The sequence below is a fragment of the Dromaius novaehollandiae genome, chromosome 4 (assembly GCF_036370855.1).
Source record: "Dromaius novaehollandiae isolate bDroNov1 chromosome 4, bDroNov1.hap1, whole genome shotgun sequence".
Taxonomy (NCBI): domain Eukaryota; kingdom Metazoa; phylum Chordata; class Aves; order Casuariiformes; family Dromaiidae; genus Dromaius; species Dromaius novaehollandiae.
This window is the reverse complement of record NC_088101.1, coordinates 78988719-79013095: the sequence shown is the minus strand read 5'-3', so window position 1 is coordinate 79013095 and position 24377 is coordinate 78988719. Positions and strand designations below refer to the sequence as shown.

Sequence of the window (24377 nt, the reverse complement as noted above, 5' to 3'; positions counted from 1 at the left end):
TCTATTTTCCTTGCTTAGTGCTTTTTTTTTTTTTTTTTTTTTTTTTTCCCCCCCCCCCCCCTCTGAGGTCTGGTTTCACTTCAGGTGTGAAATCTGTCTGCCAGGGCCTGATGTTTTGGGGGTTGGTTGTTTTTAGAACATTTCAGAAAAGTGCTTCAACACCATTAGGAAAAAATAACTTGTTTTGTCCACACAAAAAAAACCCACTGTTCTGTCAAGGGAATCTGTGCCCTGTATCAGGATTGGGTCCTTTTGCTGCTATTGTGAAGCTGTGGTTTTTGCCAAGGTAGAGATTTTGTGCCTGCAGACTGAAGAGACAGCATGAGTGGTGACCGGCACGTGGGGATGCTGCCCGCACTGTCCATGCTCTGTCCCGCAGCCCTCAGGGCTGAAGGGCCAAGGAGGGCTGCAGGGGTCAATCCCTGTTGTCCTCCCAGGCGGAGGAGACCCCATGCCAAGGCTGAGTTTCTTCCCAGAGCTGGGAAAACCCCAAGAGCTGTCTTCAAGCATCATTCAAGCAGGTTGGTAAGTGTGAGAAGGACAGGAAGAGTGAGAATAGGCGGGAACCAGGATTTGGCAAGAAACCTGGCTTGGGAGCAGCAGGACAAAAATAAGCTTGAGTGATACTTGCAGGGCAAGGACAGGGCAGTCCTGAGGGAAGGGGTGATGAGGTGGCTGGGCTGGAGCCAGGGTACAGTAGTTAACTGCACTACTCAGGCTGCTGCTGGTGCAGGCTGAAGGGCTACCAGCAGTGTTCCTGCTGACCTCAAGGGATTACGCACCTCCCCTCCTGCCCTTCGTGCTCACAGGGAGGTGAGAGGCAGCAGCTGCTTAACCCCTGCCCCTGGCTGCTGTACCCAGCTGCTGGGCCAGCTGAGCTGGAAGATGACTGAAGTGAGAAGTAACACCTGCCTCCACCTCAGAGCACACAAAGGGGAGGCCTTTAAGAGCATGGAGCTTTCACTAGGAAATACTATTTTTGCTGGTGCTCTCTGAGCTGGTGAAATGCAGCACTGTGGTGAAGCGGCACAACTGGCTGGTCTGTTTGGGGTTGCACAGCACCCAACACATGTATGAATTTCACCTTAGGGGGAGAAGAGAGTCAACAAGATGAGAAAGTTAATAGGTGTCAGGTGCTGACTTCATGGAGCAGCTGAAGTTGACTCTGTTGCAGCTGATGGGTGTTTCTAAGTGCCTGCTATGATGGCAAGACCTCCGGTGGTAATGAAGACAAGGTGCAGAGAGCTAAACATAACAGTCAAAAAGCAGGATAGGGAGAATGTAGCAAAGTAGAGCTTTAAAAAGGAAAGAGTAAACCAGCCTACATGATTTGAAATCATGCCTGCAAAATACTAATCAAATCCATGTAACAGATGGCACAGTCATCTGGACCAGCTACGCTAGAGCATGCTTGGAGGTAGGGGTGGCTGCAGCTCCATGCAGTGAGACCAGGTACAAATTACACCTACTGCTAGAGGAGGCAGAGGGGGCATTGGCTCATGATGAATCAGTTGTCAAGGATAGGATTGGGAGCTTCGTCATGGGCATTTAAGCAATGGTGTTGAGTACACAAGTGTGCAAGGCACACAAGGGGCTTGGCTGAAAACAAAGCAGGTGCCACTTGCCCAAAGCTTTGAGTTGCTTCTGTAGTCATAACTTGAGGCACTGCATTAAAGACTGCAGCGGAAAACAAAAGGGATGTATTTGTCCAAGACTTAACCATTATTTTATGTGCACATATTTTCCCACAGCTGAGAGTAAGGGGAAAAGTTCCTTGACTTACCTGTGCTTAAGGTAATGGTAAAATTTTGAGAATGGTGAAAAAAGAATCTGCATGTTCTTAAAAGGACGTATATTCATATTAGTGCCTGCCGACGTGGAAATGACTTACATTGCAGGAATCCTAATACCTTGCGTAGCTGATCTTCACTCACTCTGAGCTGACTGTTAAAATGGAGAGGGATATGGTATTTATTCTTGAGGAAAAGAGAAAACTATTCATTTGTGAGTAAAGTCAGGAACTGAAGGCAGACACAATTTTGCTATTCAGTCTATTTTAGAGAAGAAATCATCTGGGTTAGCACAAGTAGTCACAACTGATTGTGAAATGATTTATTTGCATTTCTGTGCATGTGTGGTTAGTATAATTAAATATTTTAGCTACAGAGGTTGAAATAGGTTGATTGTGGTTAACATTTTGCCCATATACACACATCCATATTGCCAATACAGAAAAACGAACAGAAAGCTTGCTGATAACATTTCACAGCTTGCTACCAACCAGCGTACACTGGTTCTGTGTGCTCCATCACACCATACGTTGTGTGTTGTCCTGATCCTTTTGGTAACAGCAGAGACTTCAAAGATTTCTTCCTATATTCTTGCCTTCTCTTCAGAATTATCAGAAAGAGGACAAGGATCCCACCTGGAATATAAGGAATGATAATTATTTTCAGATGGGAAGGTAAAATGGCAGGTGATATTTGTTTTAGGACTTCTTGATTGAAATACTATTTTTTGGTTAATGCAGGTGCAGGTTTGTTTTCCTACATCTTGCACACAGAAAAGTTTTGGATAGCTATAATAATTAGTACTCAATTTTGGCATTTCAGCTTTACTCTGAAAGCTGTTGAGAATAGCAGATTTTAATGAAATAATTCAGTTGCTTGCCTTTGTGTTCCTATTTACTATCTACTCTGTTGAACTATTATTTTCCACAAGCCATCTTCATCAATTGCAGGCTAGCTGCATTTGTGCTAGCCTACTGAAGGACCTTGTTGAGAAATTAGTTTGCTCTGTACAGCGCTTATAATGAAGCACCAGAGGTAAATGACCTAGATTAACTTAGAGTCTAGACTGAGATCAGGACTGTCAGAAAAAATTACTTTTAGGTTGGGCATAGGCATGGAAATAATTGGCAAATATCAAGTACTGTGACTTTTTGTGTTGCTTTTTTCTGGCATAAGCCTAATCAGAGAAAATTGATCTCAACAGAATAGCACAAATCTGTCACTGTGATGCAATATGGCCAGACAAATATGTCCAGATTTAGATTGCGTGAGCAGACAGTCTCATGGTAAACAATTGATCTGTTATACCAACCATGAATTTGATCCCTGAACTCTTACAAAATGCTTACTCGCTGGTTCTTGTGAGCATGGGCTGTTTCTTTTACTCCTCTTCTTAGCAAACTCTTTGATATGCAGGCCTTAGCTAAGGAATGTTGTTTCCCGATGCTCAGACTTGTCTATCAGAAATGCTGGTTACGTAGGCTTTTCGTACACCACATGACTTGTGAGAATAACCCCTGTAAGCTCCTACCCTGACAATAGCTGTCTGAGGAAGAACAGTCAACCAGGGTTGCTAAAGCTGCAGCTTCTACAGACTCTCTACTGTCCTTTCTCCTCTTATATATCCATACAGTCCTCGATGTTAAGAGAGGATTTTGAAGACAGCAGCTGATGCTGATTAGTTATGGGAGAAGCAGCTTTGCCCTTGCTCTTCATTGCAGGGGTAACACATCTGTCTCTTATCTCCCCTTTGCCTTTTGACAAGGTTGAGCCTGGCATGGACAATGGATGTTCAGGAGGCAGAGGTAAAGGAGGTGCAGAACGGTTGACGTAAGGCTTAAGCACAGACTCATGAACATGTGTCTTTAATCCCTTAGACTGTCTGGAGGATATGAAAGCCTTGTGTCAGGATAGCTGGTAACAAACAGAAATCCCACAGTAATGCCGCGCGGGTACATGTGCGTGCAAGATCTGTCTTGGTTTAAACATCTTGCTTCCCAGCTTGCACTTCTGCCCTTTTTACCACCCATAGCTGAAACAGTTGCTCATTTGCATCATAACTGTTAGCTTCGGTTGAACCCTCTCCCAAACTTCATTTAAAAACTACAAAACTCTTGGATTCCCCCCCCCCGGCTAAAACTCCAAACGCTGCATATTTGTTGTTTTGGAATCTGTGTTCACCATGGAACCTCGCTGTAGAGAAGCTCATCTGCCTGTTGGCTTCCAGCCTTTTCTCTAATGAACCAACTATAGCAAGTTGCATCTTGGACTGGGGGTGCCCCATGTGCTGAGTCTGTGCTGATGCCCTTCATTCCGTGTGGGAACACTGCTGGTTGCAAGGTGCACCATTGCCTCCGCACAGCCAGCACCCCACAGGCTGACAACACCCGTGCCTACAGGCTCTGCTGTGAGAGTCTGCCATGGACTAGTCCTCTCCCTAGCAAAGCAGCTATTTGCTCCATTCAGGAAGAGTCAGTAAAGAGCAATAATGGAGCACTTCTGTCTTTGCATCTCCTTCTCTCAGGGGACACCAGCAGCTGCCCAAATGCTTGTTCCAGGTGCTGCATGAGCTGCATGTAACACAGAGCAGGAAGAGACCTGCTAGCCTGTACTTTCCAGGTGCCTCATGTTTAAGTATTTGGTAATATCCCAAGTCATCTGGAACATCTCAAGATGTTGCTGTAGCACATTTCCTTTGGCCTCCCCTTTAAAACCTCATCTGTGATAGGTTGTTATCCTGTTTTCCTACTTTGGGGCAGGCAAGATATTCCACATATGCCTTGGGGGCAACCCAATACAAGCTAAGGCTGACATCTTGAGATGCAGGTTTAACCAAAACACTGAGATGCCATGATGCCTAAGTTTACTGCAGCAAAGTAACAGCAGGGCACATTTTAACACACTTGCTCCAGTCGTCGTAGAGCTAGACCTTCACAACAGCCACAGACCCAGCTGATGCATCATACCTTGCTGTGGTGTCTCTGAGCCGCTTTTGAACTGTTGGATCCAATTCCTCAACAGGCCCGAGTCTGAGGGCTCAGCCAGCTCACAGATCATATATTTCTCTACAACAGTGACTGGGGAACAAAGTGCATCACAGACATCACCCACACACCTAAAGTGGTCCAAGTTTCAACTGAGGGAGTTGAAACTATCCGTTTCTATTTGGAGCTGCATGTGCTTTTAAACCGTATTTGACCTGTTAACAATATTACTAAGGTCTGTCTTCAGCATTGTCTTTATATTTGTGACACCACGCATCACTGTGCTTTTGGGCAGTAAGGTAAGGGCATGGGAAAACCTAAGGAAGGCAGTACAACTGAGATTAATTAGAGATCTCCAGCCACTTTCAGGAGAGAATAAATGAAGTCATAATAGATCAAAGATTAAAAGATTGAGCTGTTAGATCATCACTAGAAAAGCAGGTTTCAGGAAATCCAAGGTACACCAGCTAGGGAATACTGCTGGCATGACCAGAGGCACCCTAACTGCAGCGGGGTGGCTCTTCTTACCAGAGCACAGCGATGACTGACACTCACCTGCTGCGAAAGCGGCCAGGAGGATGATCGTCAGAGGGGCCAGGTGACAAGAGTCTCCTGACTTGTAAAGAAACACCTCCATGCAATACTCAGGCTCGGTGCTGCCAGCAGGGCAGAATGCATCAGCAGGGCACTTGACTGGGTTCACATCTGGGCTCTGGCCAAAGGCAGAAGTGAGTGACTCAAACAGGGAAGACTGCAATAAGTTAAGAACTGTCCCTGCACTAAGCATAGTGTGATAAAAGCATCTTTGAGCTGGGGGCATGGCAGATACATGCTGGGAAAGACTGCTTTATGAAGTACCCCCTGCCTTGCTGTCTCAGAGGGGAGATTTTAGGAGTGACTTGAGTTCCCACATGAAGCTCTTGGTGAACCAAAACAAGGCAGCGGCAGGACTAGCGATGGGCTGCTACCACAACAGTCTGGCAACCAGCAACCTTACCGTATCAGCAGTTTTAGGCGCTGGTGCTACTGCTGCTTCTCTTTTCCCCCTCATCCTCCCAAGCCCAGGTGGAGCTACCTGCACGCAGGCTGGGGACCAGAGCTGGGCAATGTTATCCCTCGCTCTAGCAAAGGAGCAGAGCCAGGGCTGTTGCATGCCTGGGCTGTTTGTCCTGCAGAGCTGGGGGCTGTGCCGAGACCAAGGGTTTTAGGTGTGCAGCTGGGCTCCATCACTACCTTCCCCCCACCGGGGCAGAGATTAGCCTTCAAACAGTGCTGACACCATCGCAGGAGAGGGCTGCGGGCACACGGAAGGTGCATAAGCACCTCCAAAAATGGCATTACAGGAAATACCCAGGAGGTAACAGTTCAGCACTGGAAAAGAGAAGAAAACTAACCAAGAAATGGTCAGCCTGTCCACTCCTATGGTGTTATTCAGAGTAGGGTGAAGAGCAGCAGGGCTCCATATAAAGCATGTCCATGCACCAAATAGCCTAATTAATGGATACACCATCCTCTAACTTCGGCCTATTGGGAAACTTCAAGTGCAAAACAAAGACCAATTCCTGGTATCACAATTTTAACCATCTCCCTCTATAAAGTTAAAAAAGGAAACAGATTTAGATGAAAATGGTGTTAATTAAAGTGTATTAACTTGTTACAGGACAGCTATATTTATTAATCTAGACTGTCAAATCAGCTAAGGGAGACTCACGGGACAGTAGTGATTTTCTGGGCACAGGTCACAGCTCTCCTTGCCCTGCTGCAATTGGTATTCTCCTGCCTTGCACAGCTTGCATCTGTTGTCATTGGGACCTTTGAACATACCTGAACAGCAAATAAGCACAAAATTAAAATGCGGGAGCAGACCCTGGAGCCTTTACAATCACATATGGATGATTTGTCTTTGAAAGTCAGGTGGAGAAAGACCATCAAATGCTTCATGTGCATCACAAAAGCTGAGCACGGAATTTGGTCCTTGCTCAGAGGCAAAGGGGGAGGAAGGTGCAGGGGAAGAGGGAAGAAATACTATGTGGTTTTAGATCCAGCAAATACTGCAAGTTTGAGTAGGTACTTTGAGTAGTGTGAGGTGGGTTTAGTACGAGCTGTGGCTCTAAAACAGAGGGAAGGTTGGAGGTCAGCAAGTTATTTCATACTTGCTAATTCTGGATTCAATTTCTAGCTCTTTGAAACTTGCTGAGTGAAGTTTAAAGCACAGTTCAATTCTCACGGCTTCGTAAGGACGATGGGTCACTAAGCCGTGGGTCTCAGAGTGACTAATGTTTTTTTTGCATGTTTAAAACACGACTACAAAAATTCTTTCCAGAGGGGAGGCTCTCCATCGGTGGTTGTGTGGATGGCTGGAGCACTCTGCCGCCTCACTGCCTCACCGTGTGCAGGCTGATGTTATTTAAGACAGCAAAGAAACAAGTCGGTTCCTCATTTTTCCTCGCTGACTCCCCCCTTCACCACTGCTGTTTCCCGGCCTCAGGCTATGCCCTGCCCAGGAGCCGTGGCCGTGCAGAGCGCACACCATCCCCTAGCTCTCCAAGCACCCCTGCAGCACCAACACATCTGGTTTCATCAGCAAAACAAACACCACTGGCAAAAAACCATACTTTTCCTAGAACAGTATCTACCCAGGGCTCCCGACAGCCCCGTCCTGCAGATGGAGGGTGTTCCTCAGAGAAAGGAAGACCTAGCGCAGATGCGGCTGCAGAAGCATTTTGAGTCCATGGTGCCAAACCCTGCAGCCACAGGCAAACAGGCCCTCGGCTGCTGGCGACTCCAGGCCCTGGCCAACTAGGAGGGACCAAAAACCACCAGCACTTCTCCATCACTGATGGCAAGGGTTTGCTCTGCGGATGTCAGTGGGGCGTTCACGTTGGAGGAGTCTCGGACGTAAAGCAGCCCTTCTGCAGGCTCCGGTGTTGAAGCCGTGCGTGCTCAGCTAGGCTCCCGCGGTCCCCGCCCTCCGCTGCACGCGTTACCTGGGAGGCAAGGTGTGCACTCCTCGGATGCCTCGCGAAGAGCCTCCTTCCCACCAGGGCAAGCCAGACACGTGGTGCAGCTGGTGGTGCTTGGGAGAGGAGAGGAGAGACAAAGCAGTACGGCAAGCAGGCCCAAGACCAACCCAACCCACCAAAGCCCACTTATTTATATATGCACTTATTTATCTATGCCCAGGCTGAGGCTCAGTTCTCCGGTGTCTACCAGGAGATAAGCCTCTGCCACTTTGCAGGCATCTATGATGCCTCTCTCCAGTGTGGTTTCTCCCATATTGAATCAGGGTTGAGCACATGATGGCATGTCTGTCCTCTCTTTAGCTGCCTATCTGCATGAAGCTTGGAGGAACTTTGTATCTCTGAAGTTCCTATCTTTTAGCAAATTTGACTGGAAATGGTCAAGGGATACTCAAGTTAGTTAGGAGAGCCGGACACACAATACAGTTGCATAAGCCCTGGAGTATATGGCTTCGTGGCAATTTAACCGTGGTTCAGCAGAGATCCGCTGGGTAACGTGGCACAAGCAAGCTCCAGGTAAGGGCAGGAGCAGGGTACACATTCATGCGTCAACCCATCTACTTGGAATTTAAAATCCGCACCCCTAGAGCAAGCATCCTCACCATGGCAGCATGCAGACCCACCTCTAGGTATTGCCACCGGCTGGGAAGCACCTTCTCCTCCATCGTGAAGGTGACTGCAGCCAGCAGAGTTTAGCTACTGCTTTCTGCACATCCTGACTCAGAATAGACAAACTATTGGCTAAACCTATAACTATAAAACCCAGAGCGACTGCCAGCTAAATCCACATCCAGCATCAGCCTGTTTGTGGCAATTGCCGTGCCACCCAGCAGGGCGGGCAAGGGGGCATTTCTGAGGCTGGCCCGGAGCTGGAACTGCTGCGTGGCACCTGGGCCACCTCTGCATCCAGCCAGCCCCTGCGACAGGTAACAGGGTTGTTGGTGCGACTGATCCCAACACACACACACAGGCTAACGAGCCTAAAAAGTCACTCCTAGCTCATGCAGCGCTATACCTGTTGGCTGTATCTCCCCCGCTGCCCCATCCCCCTCTCCCCAGGGCTCAGCAGCGGTATCTGCTCAGCTGGAAAGTCACGGCGACTTTCTGTTTGCCAGTACAACGGCGCTTTTTAGCTCAACGACTGCTACCAGGAGGAAGACCTGGGTCACATGTGGATTTCTTACTTGCAAAATGATCCGGGCAGGCAAGGCAGGCACAGAGCTGCAGTCTGCTGCGAGCTGAAGTACCCTGAGAAAGAGAAGGGTAGGTTTTCAGGATCTTCCCTCCGTCCTGGCGGGATGGACCAGGCTCGCGCGGCCCCGGGAGCCGCTGAAGGCTGCGCAGTGCCATGCCGGAGGGCAGGCGGGCGCGCGGTTTTGGGAGGGTGCCTAATCCATCGCTGCCCCCGCCACCACGGCGAGGGGACGGGATCAGGGCGTCCGCATTCGGAGCGGAGCTGGAAGCAGTGGGGGCAACAAGATTCACCAAACGCCCTGGAAACCGGCCCGGATTTGGAACACGTGCCGTAGCCCCCGGCTGAGCTGGGAGAAAACAGAGCAACCTCCCTCGCCTTGCCAGCAGAAAGCAACTCATTAATTTATGACTGCATGGTTTACGGGCCCCCTCGTGACTCCTCCGTGGCCCGACAGGCCGTGCCTGAGTTTGCGGAGTTAGGGAAGTGGCATGCTACATCACTGCCACCGAGGAGAGGCTCCGCTGCTGTCTAAACACTCCTTCCTCCCAGACTTAGCTAAATCGTGTCTATCGTTCGCTATCAGCCAAGCAGTTTGGTGGGCGGGTTTTCAAAAGAACAGTTGCGCGTGTGTACGGAGCGCTTCATTTGTGTACGGAATAGCTGCCGTGTCGCATGTGCTAATTAGGCTTTTGCATAAGTAAAGGCTGGTGTGTTTTGAACACGTTGCTGCGCTGTCTGAGAACACAGCGTACGAGGCTGGTGCTGCCTGCAACCAGGCGGGCGAGACAGCTTGCCGAAAACCCGGTCTTTAACGTTTGGGGAGGAAGGAGCATTATGCTCCATCCTCAGGCTACAGAAGACAGACTAAGCAAAAAAAGACGTTTTAACTTGACTTTTCACTATTGAAAATATGGGAAATGCTATTTCCCGCCCTGTAATTTGTGCTGCAACTGAACCTTGGAAAACTTCTTTCCTGACTTTCTGCAATGGGCTTTCGTTGTACCATTAGTACTAGTTTATTGCAAATGGGAACATGACTTGGTGCGAGAGCAGTTCTTTCCTTTTTAATAAAAACGTCAATAACAGAACGGGAAGAGATCTACTATTCTATTTTTGGCCTGAACAAAATAACCTGTTTACTCTTCAGCGCTTTTAAGTCACCTGGTAATTGCATCTGGCTATGGTAAAAGCATCGTTGATTTTGATGAAAATGCATTTGGACTGGACGCAAATCCAAGCCTACCTTTCTGGCACGCGCTGCAGGCTGCAGCCCCGGACTCGTTGGCGTAGGAGCCAGGCGGACAGGGAGAGCACGTGGTGCTCCTCCGAAAACTGGGAGGGAATTGAAAAGACGTTTAGTGCTATTTTAGGTCACTGCAGCTTCTATTCTCTTTAGCTGCTTAAGAGGAGACAGCAGAACATAGCTCTTTGTTCTGCTGCCTGAGCTCCTTCATTTAAAACTACTCTATTTCCAGATTTAGTGGAACAACAGCTAGAACTTGCCTGAATGTTAAAGGTCCAAAGAAAAAAAAGAAGTTTTCCATTTCGTTAATGCCAGCGATGTCCTGTACCCCGTGTGGGCTCTGTGGAAAGTTACAGGTTTCTGATTCTGAAGTTCTAGCCTCAAAAAACGTATTGTAATGAGGTTTTTAAATTTAGTGTTAAAGTCAGGCTCTTAAATCCACACATTGGAAAGATGCTTGATGTTCAGCACCTATTACTGATTTTAAAGAGAGCTGCTCCCTCCCTTGTTGGAAGTCAGGTCAGTTAACAGTCGAAAAAAGGAGCCGGACTATCGGCACTGCTGTGTGAGAGTCCAGACCTCAAATGTCAGGGACTGTGGGAAAGGGGACACAACAACCTAGACCTTGGGGAGGAGAGGGAGAAAAATAGGGAAGGCAGAGAAGGAGGAAAACTATTGCATTTGTCACCAACAGAGCCAAGTCCTCACCAAGAAGTACGTGCGTGTAACAATTTGTTAACATACCACGGGATACTTTGGCAGAAAACAAGGTCACGGTCTTTAATTCCTTTGGAAACCCCAAGGCTGAGGGATATTTGTCAGTTGGAAACGTAGCAAATGCTTTGCTTAAAACAAACCAACGCGGGGTCTGCATGAGCTGGAGCTGCTCACAGCTCAGGGGACACCGGATTCTCCAAATGCCACAAAAACAACCCAACTGGAGCCCTGCACAGTGCGGCCATGTGCCACGGTGATGGCCACCACGTGCACGCTGCACCTGGGCAAGGCGACCCCGGCCCCCTCCCACCCCACCTCTCCTCTGATCCGCGTTTCTAAAGCACCTGGAGGCGTGGGGAGAAATAAGGTATCGGATGAACGGAGGGAAAAACGGGAGGGGAAAGAGCCTGAGCAGCAGGGGAAGTAAAACCTTGTACTTTCCGCCGAGAAACAGCCACGGCAGCCCTTTTCCCGCAGCCCAAGGGAGGAGATTTTGCAGGGAAGCGTTTGGAGGCAGACCACGCGCGATCCACGCTTCCAGCCGCGTCGGCCACCGCGGCAGAGGCTCGGTCGCTCACCTGGCGTAATACCCCTGCGGACAGGGCAGACACGACCGCTGGCCGCTCAGGGGCTGGTAGTGACCCGCCGGGCAGGGGACGCACTCGGCGGGGCCCGCGCAGGAGCCCTGCGGGCAGCACGAGCAGCTCGGGGTGCCTAAATCGGAACAAAAAGGTCGAGATGAGGCCTGCGACACGTCACTTAGCCCCTGATCCGGCCGCTCTGCTCAGAAGTGCTGGTCACGGCAGAGACTGCAGAAGCATTTGTCTTGCTGGAGGAGTTGGGCCCAATCTTAGGGGTGGAAAACCAGAACATTAATGCCAATGATGCTGTCGTGCATCATTAGCAAGCTGAAGAACAGCCGTAAAACAATCTCGAGTTTATCCACGTGGATTTCTGGTAATTACCAAGACTGCTTTTTCCTCTTTTAATCTGAGGCAACAGGAGAGTTTCTCCTTGTTCCTCTCCCAAAAGCATACGCTCTTTTTGATTTCTGATTAATTTAGACTTGTGAAAAGCAGAACTAAAGCAGAAAATACCAGAGCAGACAATCTGCCTTAAACAGAAACAGCCTCTCTCTGAGCACGAGTAACACAGTATTCCCACCGGACACAAGCTCTAGTAGTTTTTGCTCCACAAAACAAGCCTGATCCACACAAAACAAGCCTGATCCACACAGAACAATTGCGTGGGATTTGCTATAACGGCCCACACCAATCCATCATCCCGCTTCTTGCGGGAACCAGCCCCTGGTACTGCAGCAACGGCGCACGAGCAAGAGGAGGAGATCCTGCAATAAGCACCCAGCACACCAGGGCGGTGGGAAGTGCCTCCTGCCCTCTGCAGAGGTGCCCTAAAGCATCCACGCTGGTTATTCCTCTCTTCAAAAGTGCCCTGCAGAGGGGGGAAGTAAGTGGAAAGTGCATTGCTTTTATTTTATTGTTTAAAACCACCTCATGATAACCTCTGAGAAACATAATGCCACGCACTCCTGGCTACAACAGAGTGGTAGTTGGTACCAGCCGGGTGGTTTCTCGAGCCCAGGTGAAAAGGCTGTTTCTACAGCAGCAATTCTCTTTTAACCATTTGAGACAGAGAATTAGAAATTTTTCCTGTATTTCTTGTACATAGTAACAACACCCTCCTGCCAATAAACCAAGCTCCACTCGTGCTACGCTTTGCAGTCGCAGTCCTGCCACTTCTTCATCCTACTGAGGAAACTTTGGGAAGACCGATAAATAACAAGCCCAAAGTCTTTATTTCATGAGCCTTTAACTTCGGAAAGCTATAACAAGTCAATTCCCATTCCTGCTCCCTGCCCAACCCTCCGGGACAAGGACACGCACCCTTTTTACCTCCCTTTACTTTCCGCTTTTGCACGTAACGCAAGGAGCTGGGGTGAGCACGGACTCCTACCGTCGTCGGGAAACGTCCCTGGGGAACAATGTTGGCACGCTGTCACGTTCACCCTGCCGCAGCCCGAGGGCTCCGAGGTGGTGAGGACCGGAGCTGCCGAGGGGACGCCGGGAGAGGCCGTCGCAGCCGGCGGGGAGGACAGGGCGGTGGCAGGCGCTGCGGTGGGCGCGCGGGAGGTGGTCGCGCTTCTGGAAGCGACCGCTGTGGCCTCTGGGGTGGTGGACAGAACCGGAGCTGACGTTCCCACGCCTGGGTCAGCAGACGGTGCTCCCGTGGACGCGGCAAGGTTTGGCGTGGTGGACGCTGCTCCGGCCGAGAGCGTCACAGCAGAAACTGGGGGTGCAGAGGCCGAGGCAGCAGTTGTGCTGGGAGGCACTGGTGTTGAGGCAACAGGGACCTGGGCGGCCATTGCACTGGGAGGCACTGGTGTCACGGCAATAGGGACCTGCGTAGTGCTTGTCTGGCCTAAAGCGATACCTAAGAGAAGAAAAAAAACATTGTTAGTGGCCGAGTTGTTTTCTCCCTTTAATAGAGGTTTCCCACTAGAGCTTTACCAACTGCTTAACTGGCGTTTCCTTGCTTGGTGCCCAGAAAGCCTCCTCTGCCACATCTGACTAGGAGTAATACAGAAACTAGGGAGTCAGCATCACTGGCAGCATCCAAACATCACTGGCACATGAAAGATGTATCAAGGAAATAACTTAGAGGGTTTCTGAGGTTGCAGCTCAGTAGGTACCAGTGTTGAGGACATCCAACTCTCCGAGATAAAAGGTTGTGAGAATGACTCAAAGCACTTGATTTTGCTGGCAGCAGCTGTTTGAGACACATGACAATCTGATCTAGGATGCTTGTCCAGTAGCTACTTGTTTTATCCTATCTCAGTCAAAGGGGTCAGGAAAGAAAAGTCATGGGTTTGGGATTTTTTTTAAGCTGTTCTAGAGATCCATCCAGTGACCAGAAGGGGACCTGCCTGCAGGCCACAGCTTCCTTCGATTCTGTGAAATTCCTCCTCCTGGAAGAGCAGGAGCATTTCTTCTCAGCCAAAGATGTAAAGCTGTAATCTTAAGAGAATTTGGGTTATTACTGCAATTTGAGTTGTTTTGCTATGATCTGTAACAGACTGAAACGTTGCCCGCTGATGAGAGCGAGATCTCCTAGCACGCAACCATGGGGGATGGTTCCCTGTCTCAAGATGGAAGAAAGACCCATAGAACTAAAACTGAAAAGATGGTTTCAATTCAGCAACGCAGTACTAAGCAAAAAACAAAATAGCCAGCTCCTGGTGCAGGAGCTGTCACATCGGCTTGGTTCAGAAAGTCAGGGCAGGGGGTTATTTTACTCTGTGCAATATCTGCAGCTTCTGAAAACATGCAACCTCGTATAGCATCAATACGCAACTATTGCCTTAAATGAGTTTTTTTCCCCCTGCACGCCTTCTTAACACAGTTCTTTTGTCTAAATTTTGTGTCAGTTGCTGGAAGTCAGAAGTCTCAGACGGACAGGTGATGCCCAGTCTCTCTCCTGGAGGTATATTATATTGCACACAACCAGCTGAAAAACAAGCCAAATAGCTCTGAAAGTAAAGGACTGCCTGAATTGCTGGGAATACCGATTTGAATAAAGTAGCAAAGCTGGCGAGAAGTGTAACAGGCTTTGAAGCACGTCGCACAAGAACAACTCCAGGTTGCATCAGGTTTTCTCCTCCGAGCAGCGGGGTGACTCCGGCCGGGCGAGCGCGTGCGCCCAGAGCCGTTTCTCCCCGCGCGGGCAGCGTCTACCTGCCGTCCCAGCCCACGCGCGTGCGCTAGGCCACCGCAGCAAGCGGGCTGGCTGCATTCAAGTGGCCTAGCAGGGAAAATTAGAGGGTTATTTTAAGAAACTGCTCTAGGGGTTTCAAGGGAGATAGCAGCAGGCGTGAGAAGGGTGAGATACAGGAGCAGGGTGAACACCCGGAGAGGCAACACCGTCTAGCAGCTGCGGCACGAGTGCCAGATGGCTGCAAAAACTCGTGTGGCTGCAAAATCTTCCCAAGATAACTTCTCCCTGAGCTCTTACTTCTCTTTCTTGGGCCGTGTCTGCTGTCCGTCCACACGGCGCTGGGCACCACGGATATTAGTGCTCAGCACTCCGGTGGTGTGAACACCACTGCCCCAGAGACTGGGCACCTGCGGGGAGCGGTGGTGGCTCAGCCCGGGGCTCAGATAGGAGATACCTCGTTGGACTCACCTGCCTCAAGGGCTGAGATCAAACTGCTTCCCTTTTCTCATATCTGGCAAGAAGCCGAGTCAGTCCCATTTTTTTATTAAACTAACCTCAAAGCAAACATTAGCAGTAATTCCAGGAAACCACGAGGTTCTCCTGGGCAGCTCTCAGGAGGACCACGATGGTCACAGCGTCCCATCTCCCACGCAGCAGCCAGGCCCCAGCGTCTGCTCAGCTGTCAGCCGAGACCCAGCAGCGGATTTAAATACCTTGGACTGCCCAAAGCTGGCTGAATATGTTTTTAAACAAGATTTTGTTTAGCTGAAAAGTGCCTCTTCATAAGCTTTCATTATTGGTTTATTTGGTTTTGCTGATAAATCATGGGACTGTTAAGATGGACTTTTTTAATGGAAAACATATTTTCATAAAATTTTACTAAAATGGTTACTGAAGGGTTATTTGCAAAACTTCAGTAGTCATCTCAACAACATTTGAGGGCAAATACTTTATAAGTCACTTAAACAAGTTTTGGAAAAAAAGATGTAGTGAGGCTGGGTAAAATTAGTTTTGAGCACTTAGTGAATGTGGGCAATGCTTTGTTTTACTAGTTATAGTATCACAGCTATGAAAAACCAGTACTTAACCTGCTCAGCTACATCTGACTGCATCTCTTCTGCGGTTACACCGTCTGCACCGGGGAGCACCGATTTGGCTTTCTAGAGGCTTTTTTCCTTTTTAAGGGGCACTGTATCAACAAAAATATCTCCATAGACACTTCAGGGATGGGTCTTTTTGCTCTGACTTGGCACAAGATCTTGTTTGAAGAGCCTTGAGGATGCCCCGGGTGGTTACTGAGCTCTTAAACACAGCACGAAACCTCCCTGATTTACAAGACAGGCAGCCCCACCGACTTGAGGCACACGGATGCTGGCTGAGAGCTCACAAAATGCAGAAGTATGACGGACACTCCCTTAATTTCTCTTCCTTTGGTCTTGCACAACGGCACAGTATGCTGTTCTGGAAAAACTAACCATTCAAGGGAAACAACACAGAAACAAGTCAATAGGTACGTATCTAGGTGAAGTTAATCCTTGTGCAACTCAGTAGGTGAATAACTGTCTTCTGAAATGGAGACTTCCCCCAATTTAAGTTTGAGAGCGCGCCACACTGACGTCAGTAGTTTGCTACATGCCCAGGCTGTGCTGGACACGCGTGGCTAAGATAAGGCCCGCCGGGCGATAGCTCCGAGCACCTTCGCCCGGTGCCAGGCAGCGCTCTGAAGCGCAAACCTGCCCGTCCGAGCGAAGCAGCAGGACCGAGGGGCTCGTCCTCGTCCTCCCGCCAGGCAGGCTGCCCCCGGTCGCGGCCGAGCACAAGCAGGCTGCTGCTGGGGACGGAGCAGGACGGCACCGTACCGCAAGGGCTCCCGGCTGCACGTGGCCAGGCGTGTCCTGCAGCGAACGCGACCTGACGGCTCCAGGCCATCGAGTTGGCAGACCCTACGTAGCAGGGTTATTTGCTGGACAAGCGGTACGAGGGGATGAAAAGAGCCAGGAAGGAGTAGATAGAGGCATGATTGCAAAAGCGTTTCAGACATTTTTACATGCCTCACTTTCCCTCATAATCCAAAACGCCTCCAGCAAGGGACCACGTAGCTGGTCATCCTGTTCCTTTGTCTTTCAGGCTATGGAAGGGCCACCGCAACTCCTCTGTCTGCAGCATGATTAGGCTTTTTTTTTTTCTCCTTCTCTCAAAAGCAAGCTTTGATATCTACCATGTTCAGCCCACTTCAAATGCTGCATATCTCTACCTCAGTTTCAACCACGGATTTCCTCTCCTGGGTTCCCCGCTCCCTCGCCCTGCCCTTCCACAGCACCCAGGGATGGGGAAGCCGGGTGGTTTCACCAGCACGTTACGGCTTTACCCAGCCCTGGGGGCTCAGCCAGCGAGGGCGAACGCCGCTGCAGGAGGACTTACCTGTCAGCCACGCCGCGGTTAAGCTCCAACGCAGGAGAGGGGGCCAGGCACTCATTTTTCCCTGAGGAGCAGCACAGCTTGTCAAAAGGCAAGATCAGCGGCTAATCTCCTGGGTCTCACTGCTTATTCCACTCCGTTTTTGTGCCCAACGTTGTCACCTGACTCTGATCATGCGGCTCAGTCAAATCACACACACACCCCAACAAAGACAGATTTATATTCAGAGACTGCGATAGGTCTTGCAGAGAAGTTACTGGCTTTTCCGGAGTGTGGTGCAAACTAAAATACTGGGCAGAAGAAAAACCTAACCCTCTTTTTGCAGCGCACAGAAATACATGCAAGAGAAATCCCCCGGAGGAAGCACAGGGCCGAGTTAGGCGGTGCAGACGAGTTGCACGGAGAGCCTTGTGCCTGGCTGCCAGCCAGTCCCCCATGATCTCATCAAAATACAAGACTTCATTTCTCGACACCCAGGATTTCCTGAAAGGAGAAAAAGAAGAAGAAGAATAACCCAAGAACCACCCACGGTTCAAAGCAGTGCTCGCTTTGACTGCGGCTAACTGTGGTGCAACCAAAAATTCATCCTTGGGGCAGTTCAGAGCACTCCCGATTAGCATTCCCAAAATGTCAAACCTGATAATTCTGGTCACAGCAGCTGGATATAAGTTAATTGATCCTGATGATGATTTGGAGATGGGGGGTGTTGCATTCAATGAGGTCCTATCCCCTTTTCCATGCGTCTTCACTGGTGACTGCTCTCCTTGCTGTCTGTGCCCCAAGGCCAGGTCCTGCTGTTTGCGCCTGCTCGCTCTCCTGGACTCCAGCCCCTCTTGCTTCCCATTTAGATGTTTGCACATCGCTCACAGGGCAACTGCTCCGTCATGAGATCACAACTGTAGGGATTTTGCTGAAAAAGCATTGCCTGCACGATCTGAAAAACGAGTACAAAGCAGTCACCCAGCTTGAAACACTGTGAGCTGACGGTTCGCAGGCTTTAAGCCAAAACCCCGGGTGTCCCTTGCTGCCCCGCAGGCGTGTGTGGCTGCTCGCCCGTGTTGCACAGACGCTGCCCACGCGGGCTGGAGGACGGCACAAGGGAAGGTTTCCCACGAGACCACCATCCCACGTAGCCCAGCACGCGAAGATGCGTAGCCCCCTGCTAGGAGATGCAGGGCCCCCCCAGCAGCCTGCTGGACCCCGTGCAATTGCCTTTTCCAGTGCGGGCAGCTCTGCTGAGCGTTCCTCGTCTTTGCGTCTCCAGCGATAAGTCTGTTGATGCCCTCGCAGGACTAACGCCTGGCGGGAGCTGCGGGGAGAGAGGGCAGCCGCCCTCTTTGCTGCCCCGGCAGAGGCAGCTCTGCCCGCTCCCTCCGGCAGCGGCTGCCTTGCAGCCCAGCTGTGTGATCCCGGCCCCCACCACGGGCAGTGCTTTGGGGACAGGGAGCTGCCCACGGCCAGCGGGTGAGAAGCAGGCAAGTGCTTGCACGTGTCCCCAGAAGGCTTTGCACGACAGGGCTGTGCACACACGTTTCGCTCACCCTCTCTTCACCTTTGATATCCCTGATTTAGGTGGGTCGAAGCTAGCTGGCTTCCAGTGTCAGATATACTCTCAACCTGAATCGCTCACCCCTAGCAAGGAAAATACTAGATATGGATATATATCCCTCAGCCCCAGCAGCTTTGCAGCTCTGTACTAGTAGCTCCTTGTGGAGACACTGCTTTTATGCTCTGGGCAAGGCAGTTTCAGAGGTCTGGCCTTTCCCTGCAGGTAGGCGAGCTTTCAGCGTGACGTTTCTCACCTTGGTTTTATGGGTCTTGCAAGTTTCTACGCTGGGTTTTTGATTCCTTTCCACCTCTGTCTTCATAAGTAACTGTGATCTGGTACACAGACCCACATGTGGCCATCCAGCTCTTCCTTTCCTCTTGAAAAAAGAAAAGCTGCACGTCTGTCAGCTCAGCTGGTGGGATGAAGACCTGCAGTGGTGGGCAACATCTGCAGAAAAAGCATCACAGGATGAAGCAGCTCTTCACTAGCACATGGTAAGTTATCAGTTACAACCAGATGAGCTCAGCATTTAAAACCTGCCAGGGAAGAAACCTTTGTGTACAGATGAAACACTACCAGCAACTATCCTGTAAAATTAGGTTTATTCTACTAAAAAAGAGTAGCTGATGACAGATCAGTACTCTATACTATGAGTCACATAGAGATCCCCTAATTTGTGAAGAGCCCGCCCTCTATCCCCAAAACCCAGGGGAAAGTCACCCCTTGGCCAGCCCAGTACTCGGGAAGGAAAGGGAAATCTCATCTTAATCCCCTTTCCGTGCCATCCAAAGCCTCTCTCCCAGATGAGCTATCTCAGCCCAGCTAGGAGGGGAGGCAGGCTGGTTTCTCTCAGTTGCTTTAAACAACTGGGCGAGTTTGAAATACTCTTCCGACAGAGAAAGTCAGATGCAGCTCCAGTGCCAGGAAGTACAAATAGGTTAATTTATAAACTTCTGGCCTGTCTTGGCTTGTCTCTGTTGAGATTAAATGCTTTTGCTAGCTGGTTCACAGAAAAAAAGCAGCGCGGGTGACTGAATGTGATATCCCAGGCTGGTGCAGGGCTCTCAGTTCTGCTGCTCTTCTCCAGGCTGTGAACCTCATCTCCCCAAACTGTGCAGGCACTGCTCCCCTCCTCGGGCTCCTCAAACCTTTGCTGGCTCCTTCCAGGGCAGAGGCAGCAGCAGTGATGTTTTCTCCCAGGAACGCGGCTTTCCGCATCAAATATGCCAGCAGTTTGTACTGACTCGCACACTGCGCCTAGCCTAGTGAAGCAAGCCACAAGCATTTCAGAAGGGGAGCAGTAAAGTGGTAACTACATGAAGGGCCACCCCATGACTGTGCATCAGTTGGCTGCAAATCACCAGGGAGGTAGACACCCAAGTGACCTATTTCTTTATGAGGAAAGCTGCTCACTTATATAACAAGGGAGCAGAGAGTCTCTCAAACACTGGCCCCTTCTGCAGCTGCCACCACCCCAGCCACTCTGGCTCTTGTTAACTGGGATATGGGGGGCAGAAATCCCAGGTGAGGGCCCATCCACAGTGAGGGTGGTAAAATGGAGAGGAATGCATGAACTGAGAGTGTATCAACATACCTATTGGTCTGAAAATGGTAACGGTCACGGTCACTGGGGGAAGCTCTAAGGTCAAGTCCATTAACTGCCAGCAGGAAACAGCAGTAAATTAAAGGAAGGATCACTTTATTCTTGTATTTTTTTCTTAGGCTCTTCCCTTAATTGTCCACCACTCACTACTGTCACCACTAGGATCCTGGACCGCGCAGTCACTTGCTCTGATACCATATGACTGTCTTGTGGTAGCTTGCTCAGCTTGGAACATAATACGTTGTTCCTGCTGCAGTGGGGGAAATCGTGGTCCTTGGTGCACTGCATTCAGCTTTGAGAAGGTTTTTGAAGGTTACAGCTACAGTCCTTCAGCAGCGTATTCCTGATTTGCACGCTATCACTGGGCTACTACCAGAGTGGGGGCTGCAGGGGTGCCTGCAAGATAATCAGGTATGAAGTTAAAGGGTCAACTGTTTTTGACAAGTGCTTTTATTAAAGAAAACTACATTTCTTCAAGCAATGCAGCTTGCAAGCATATCGCAATGATACCACAACCTGGCTGTGTACACAGGAGGTACCAGCCAGAAGGTACCATTTCCTTCTCTGCAGAGAGAAGAGCACTTAAACATGCCTGAGAGCCATGGAAGGCATTATCGCCATTTTCTAGACTGGGAAGCAATTGGGAATCTGAAACATCCCTTTCAGAAGCAAGGTCCTTTCAGAACCTAGGACACACACTGACCCTGACAGAACAGCACGGGCATTCAGAGTTGAGGAACACAGGCCATTTGGTCAACAATCTGCAAGTCAGCAATGTAAACTCAACCAAGATCTTAAGTAACCATCTTCCAAAACCTCTTTGGTAGCTTACCTGCAAAACGGTTATGAACATAGGCAGCAGATGAGCTTCTCAATCATGAAAATGTTTGCTATAGAAGTATGATCAGACTCCTTGCCAGCTCTTAAGTCTCTAGATCTTGAACTCAATGAGCAGGAAGGCAGCCACTAGGAACTTGCTTCATTTCGGGTGGGGGGAGAAATTCTGCCACACTGTCCTGCTCATAAACAATACTAAACCCAGTTTTGTGCCCAGAAAAGAGCCAAGACACTTCTATACAGGTAAGAACAAACAAAAAGCAAAACCAAAGCTGTCAGGACTCCCAAAAGAACTTACACAAGTCATGATTTTTTTGTGTGTTCTGAGACATTAAAACCTGTACCTGCCCGGATGGCCACATGATGGCACCACAGCTTCAGCGAGTGAGGACACATGACTACGCTTCAGGAAGGCGGCGTGGGAGGGGCAGGAAAAGAAAAGTCTTAACTGGAGAAAATTTCATTTTTTCCAAACTGCACCAGCAAAAGCCTGCAGAGTTGTGCAAATGGAAGAATGAAATCCACAGAAGAGGAGCAGAAGGACTCTAAGTAATAAAAAGTTATAAAAAAATCCTCCTGGAACAGATACCTCAAAACTCTTCTTTTTAAAGATGTGTATCTTTTGAGCTTAGATTTAGAGAGAACTAAAAAAAAGAATAAAGACAGTCAAAAAAGGTGCTGTACTGCAGCAGAGATCTGATGGCTTAAACTAAAGGCATTGACCATACATGAATTGAGTCCAGCAGGTATTGCCCACAATCAGCACAGAACATTTGATTTTTCAATCAGTCCCGATTAGTTAAAAAGGGGTGCTTAAAATACGACATGTAGGATTTTGAAGTGGAACACTGTCAATGTCTCAGTTGTAGTCAGTGTTAAGGATGCAGGTCAAACCTGTCTGGTGCTCTAGGCAGAAAAGAAGAATTAAACACACCCATCAGCTGGCTTGCAGCAGAATACGTAGAAGAAAAACATGATTTAAATGAAATAAAGGGAAGTCTCCTGGTAAAAGGGAGTAAGTATGTTTATGTGAAATGTTTTCCTACTAACCCACTGTGTGCAGCTTTCTCAGACCAGCCACCACCGAGACACCAAGAGTATTACCAAGTTAGAAAGGTCACTTATCAGTAACTGGAGACTCTCCAACACATATTCTCCATATTCTGTTATGCCCTGTGGGGATACAAACCCCTCAACGCGTAAGCTGAAGACTTCCGTTGCTCCAGTAGTAACTGTCAGGGCTTGCCCACAACATGCCTCCTTCATGAAAAACAAGCTGGTATAAAGGGATGGGGCTTTCCCTTTCCCTCAGTGCCCCAGCTCCACTGGATTCAAACCATAATTCAAAATATTAAAAGGACTTTGTAGAAGGGGAGATGCACTTGTCGACAATAGCTCAAGGAATCTCTCGTTACTGGTAAGGTGCCTTGCTTTTTCCTTCAAGTCATTGCTCATCTATGCATCCATACTGTAGGTGGCTTTGAGCCACCCAAAACCCGCACAGAGAACTAACTTCTCTGGCAAGGCTTCTTTACCCAGACTGCTCAGTTATATCACCTAGCATGGCTACAACGGCAGCTACTAGCTTTCCAGGCCTCACATCTGTGAATGCTGAAAGTGTAGCTCTGTGTACCTCCATGTGTGACCACAAAAAAATTAGTGCAGGGAAGATAAGGATCTCCATCTGCTCAACAACTCTCCTACATGAAGAAATGGCCCATTTAAAAAAAACAAAAACAAAAAACAACACAACCCCCCCCCACACACACACACACACAAAAACCACACACAACAAAAAACCCACACATCTTTACTGAAAGTTGAAGAGGAAAAGGGAGTGAAGATGAGGGAGACTGTGGACTTTAGTGACTGATCCATTATTTGGTGTCATTAAAACCAAACATACATGCCACTGATGGTTTGAATCAACCACTCTTAGAGAAACAGCTAACATTATGTAGATGGATTAAAAAAAAAGAGAAAAAGAAAAACACACACTTGAAAAGCATCAAAGGGAATGCACACAATGGATTTGTTTGCTGAATAAACCTGCACCACAGAACCCTTCAAATTCTTGAGGTTGGAGGCACATCCCAAAATGACATGGAGTACTGTGAAGAATCCTTCAAGAACTCTTTACGCTTTTCAAACACACTCAGCAGGCTAAGATACTAAGCTCTATGGACAGAAGATTGTTTTCTGTTGTTCATGAAATTACCAGGAAGAAGCAAGCATATAATTTAATACCAAATGCTATTCAGAAACCATGCTCCGAGACCCAGATGACTGTATCTTCAAGTTCCTCAGAAGAAGGTCTGGTACCATCATGCAAGCGCCTCGAAACAGAGCAGGTTCTGAAAACAAAGTTGCCTCATCTACTGTGGAACAATTATCTTGTCTGCTTCCTGCCTTATTTTCCTTCCCTGCTCTCAGGAGAACCCGCATGTGTGCACCTGACTGTGCATAGGGTGAGAAGAACAAAGTCTGAGACATTTTAGATTCTACCTAACAGCATCAGAAATACTCTGTTCTAAAGCTGTCCTGTGTCTGCCACTAGCTTATCTGAGTCTCAAAGAGGTCAACGTTTGGTCATCATCAGTCATGAGAATTAGTATGAAAACAGCATCACAAACATTCAGCTGCCTCAACCAGCTCAGCCTGTCTGAGATGTCCAGTGACACTGACAGACCCCTAAAACCAGATCAGTCTGACACTGAATAGGCCACTCTGAGAAGACAGGCAACCTGGCACATACCAAAACGTAGTAGTGACTCACTCACCCACTGACCATGGCATGAGGAAGAAACTATTGGCCTACATCCTGAACTGTTCACATCTGAAAAACTTTTGGATGTCATTAAGTCTCTTTGACACAGCAAATGCCCTATGAAACAACAAACACAATGTGCATTTCAACCTACCCTCAGTTTGTCACAAGTGCTCTAATAGAGCAGTTGACCTGGAACACATTCTCTTCCAGGCTATTCAATAAGGTCAATCCTACAGAAAAAACACCCTCCAACTGTCTGGCACTGCACCAGCACAGGCTACTTTAACAGAGCCACGTCATAAGGCTGCACATAAGAAAACTGGAATGAGGCCAGCCACATCAGTCCGTATAATTCGACACTTAGCTAAGTCTTCATGCTTATCATAGGATAAACCAGACTACAGCCACAGAAATGGTGTCTCTGAGCAGGAAAACAGTTTTTGGGGGGGTATCTTCTGCAGCACTAAAATTGAAAGAGGAGGCCACTGCTCAGAATGCAAAGAAATGCTGCAACTCAAC

The 24377-nt window shown here is 48.9% G+C and overlaps 1 protein-coding gene across 1 annotated transcript; it reads right to left on the bottom strand.

The window, feature by feature from the left end:
• Positions 1-2097: 2097 nt before the first annotated feature.
• LOC112990737 (proprotein convertase subtilisin/kexin type 5-like) lies at positions 2098-22853 on the bottom strand. The gene is made up of 13 exons (XM_064511529.1): positions 21084-22853; positions 20243-20647; positions 18902-19095; positions 17736-18033; positions 17103-17582; positions 12924-13400; positions 11528-11663; positions 10233-10321; positions 8979-9042; positions 7762-7850; positions 6486-6598; positions 5330-5486; positions 2098-2425 (listed from the first exon to the last, which is right to left on the bottom strand). Exons 5-13 carry the CDS (start codon positions 17155-17157, stop codon positions 2274-2276), a joined length of 1332 nt encoding a protein of 443 aa, XP_064367599.1. The 5' UTR covers positions 17158-17582; positions 17736-18033; positions 18902-19095; positions 20243-20647; positions 21084-22853; the 3' UTR covers positions 2098-2273.
• Between the last annotated feature and the right edge of the window lie 1524 nt (positions 22854-24377).

What these genes read in the sequence shown, in the direction of transcription:
- LOC112990737 (XM_064511529.1), bottom strand. Translation starts at nt 17,157, where the DNA reads ATGAGTGCCTGGCCCCCTCTCCTGCGTTGGAGCTTAACCGCGGCGTGG. An exon ending in AACCGCGGCGTGGCTGACAG is followed by an intron (nt 13,401 to 17,102) that starts GTAAGTCCTCCT and finishes TTCTTCTCTTAG; the next exon opens with GTATCGCTTTAGGCCAGACA. An exon ending in AGGGACGTTTCCCGACGACG is followed by an intron (nt 11,664 to 12,923) that starts GTAGGAGTCCGT and finishes GTTCCGATTTAG; the next exon opens with GCACCCCGAGCTGCTCGTGC.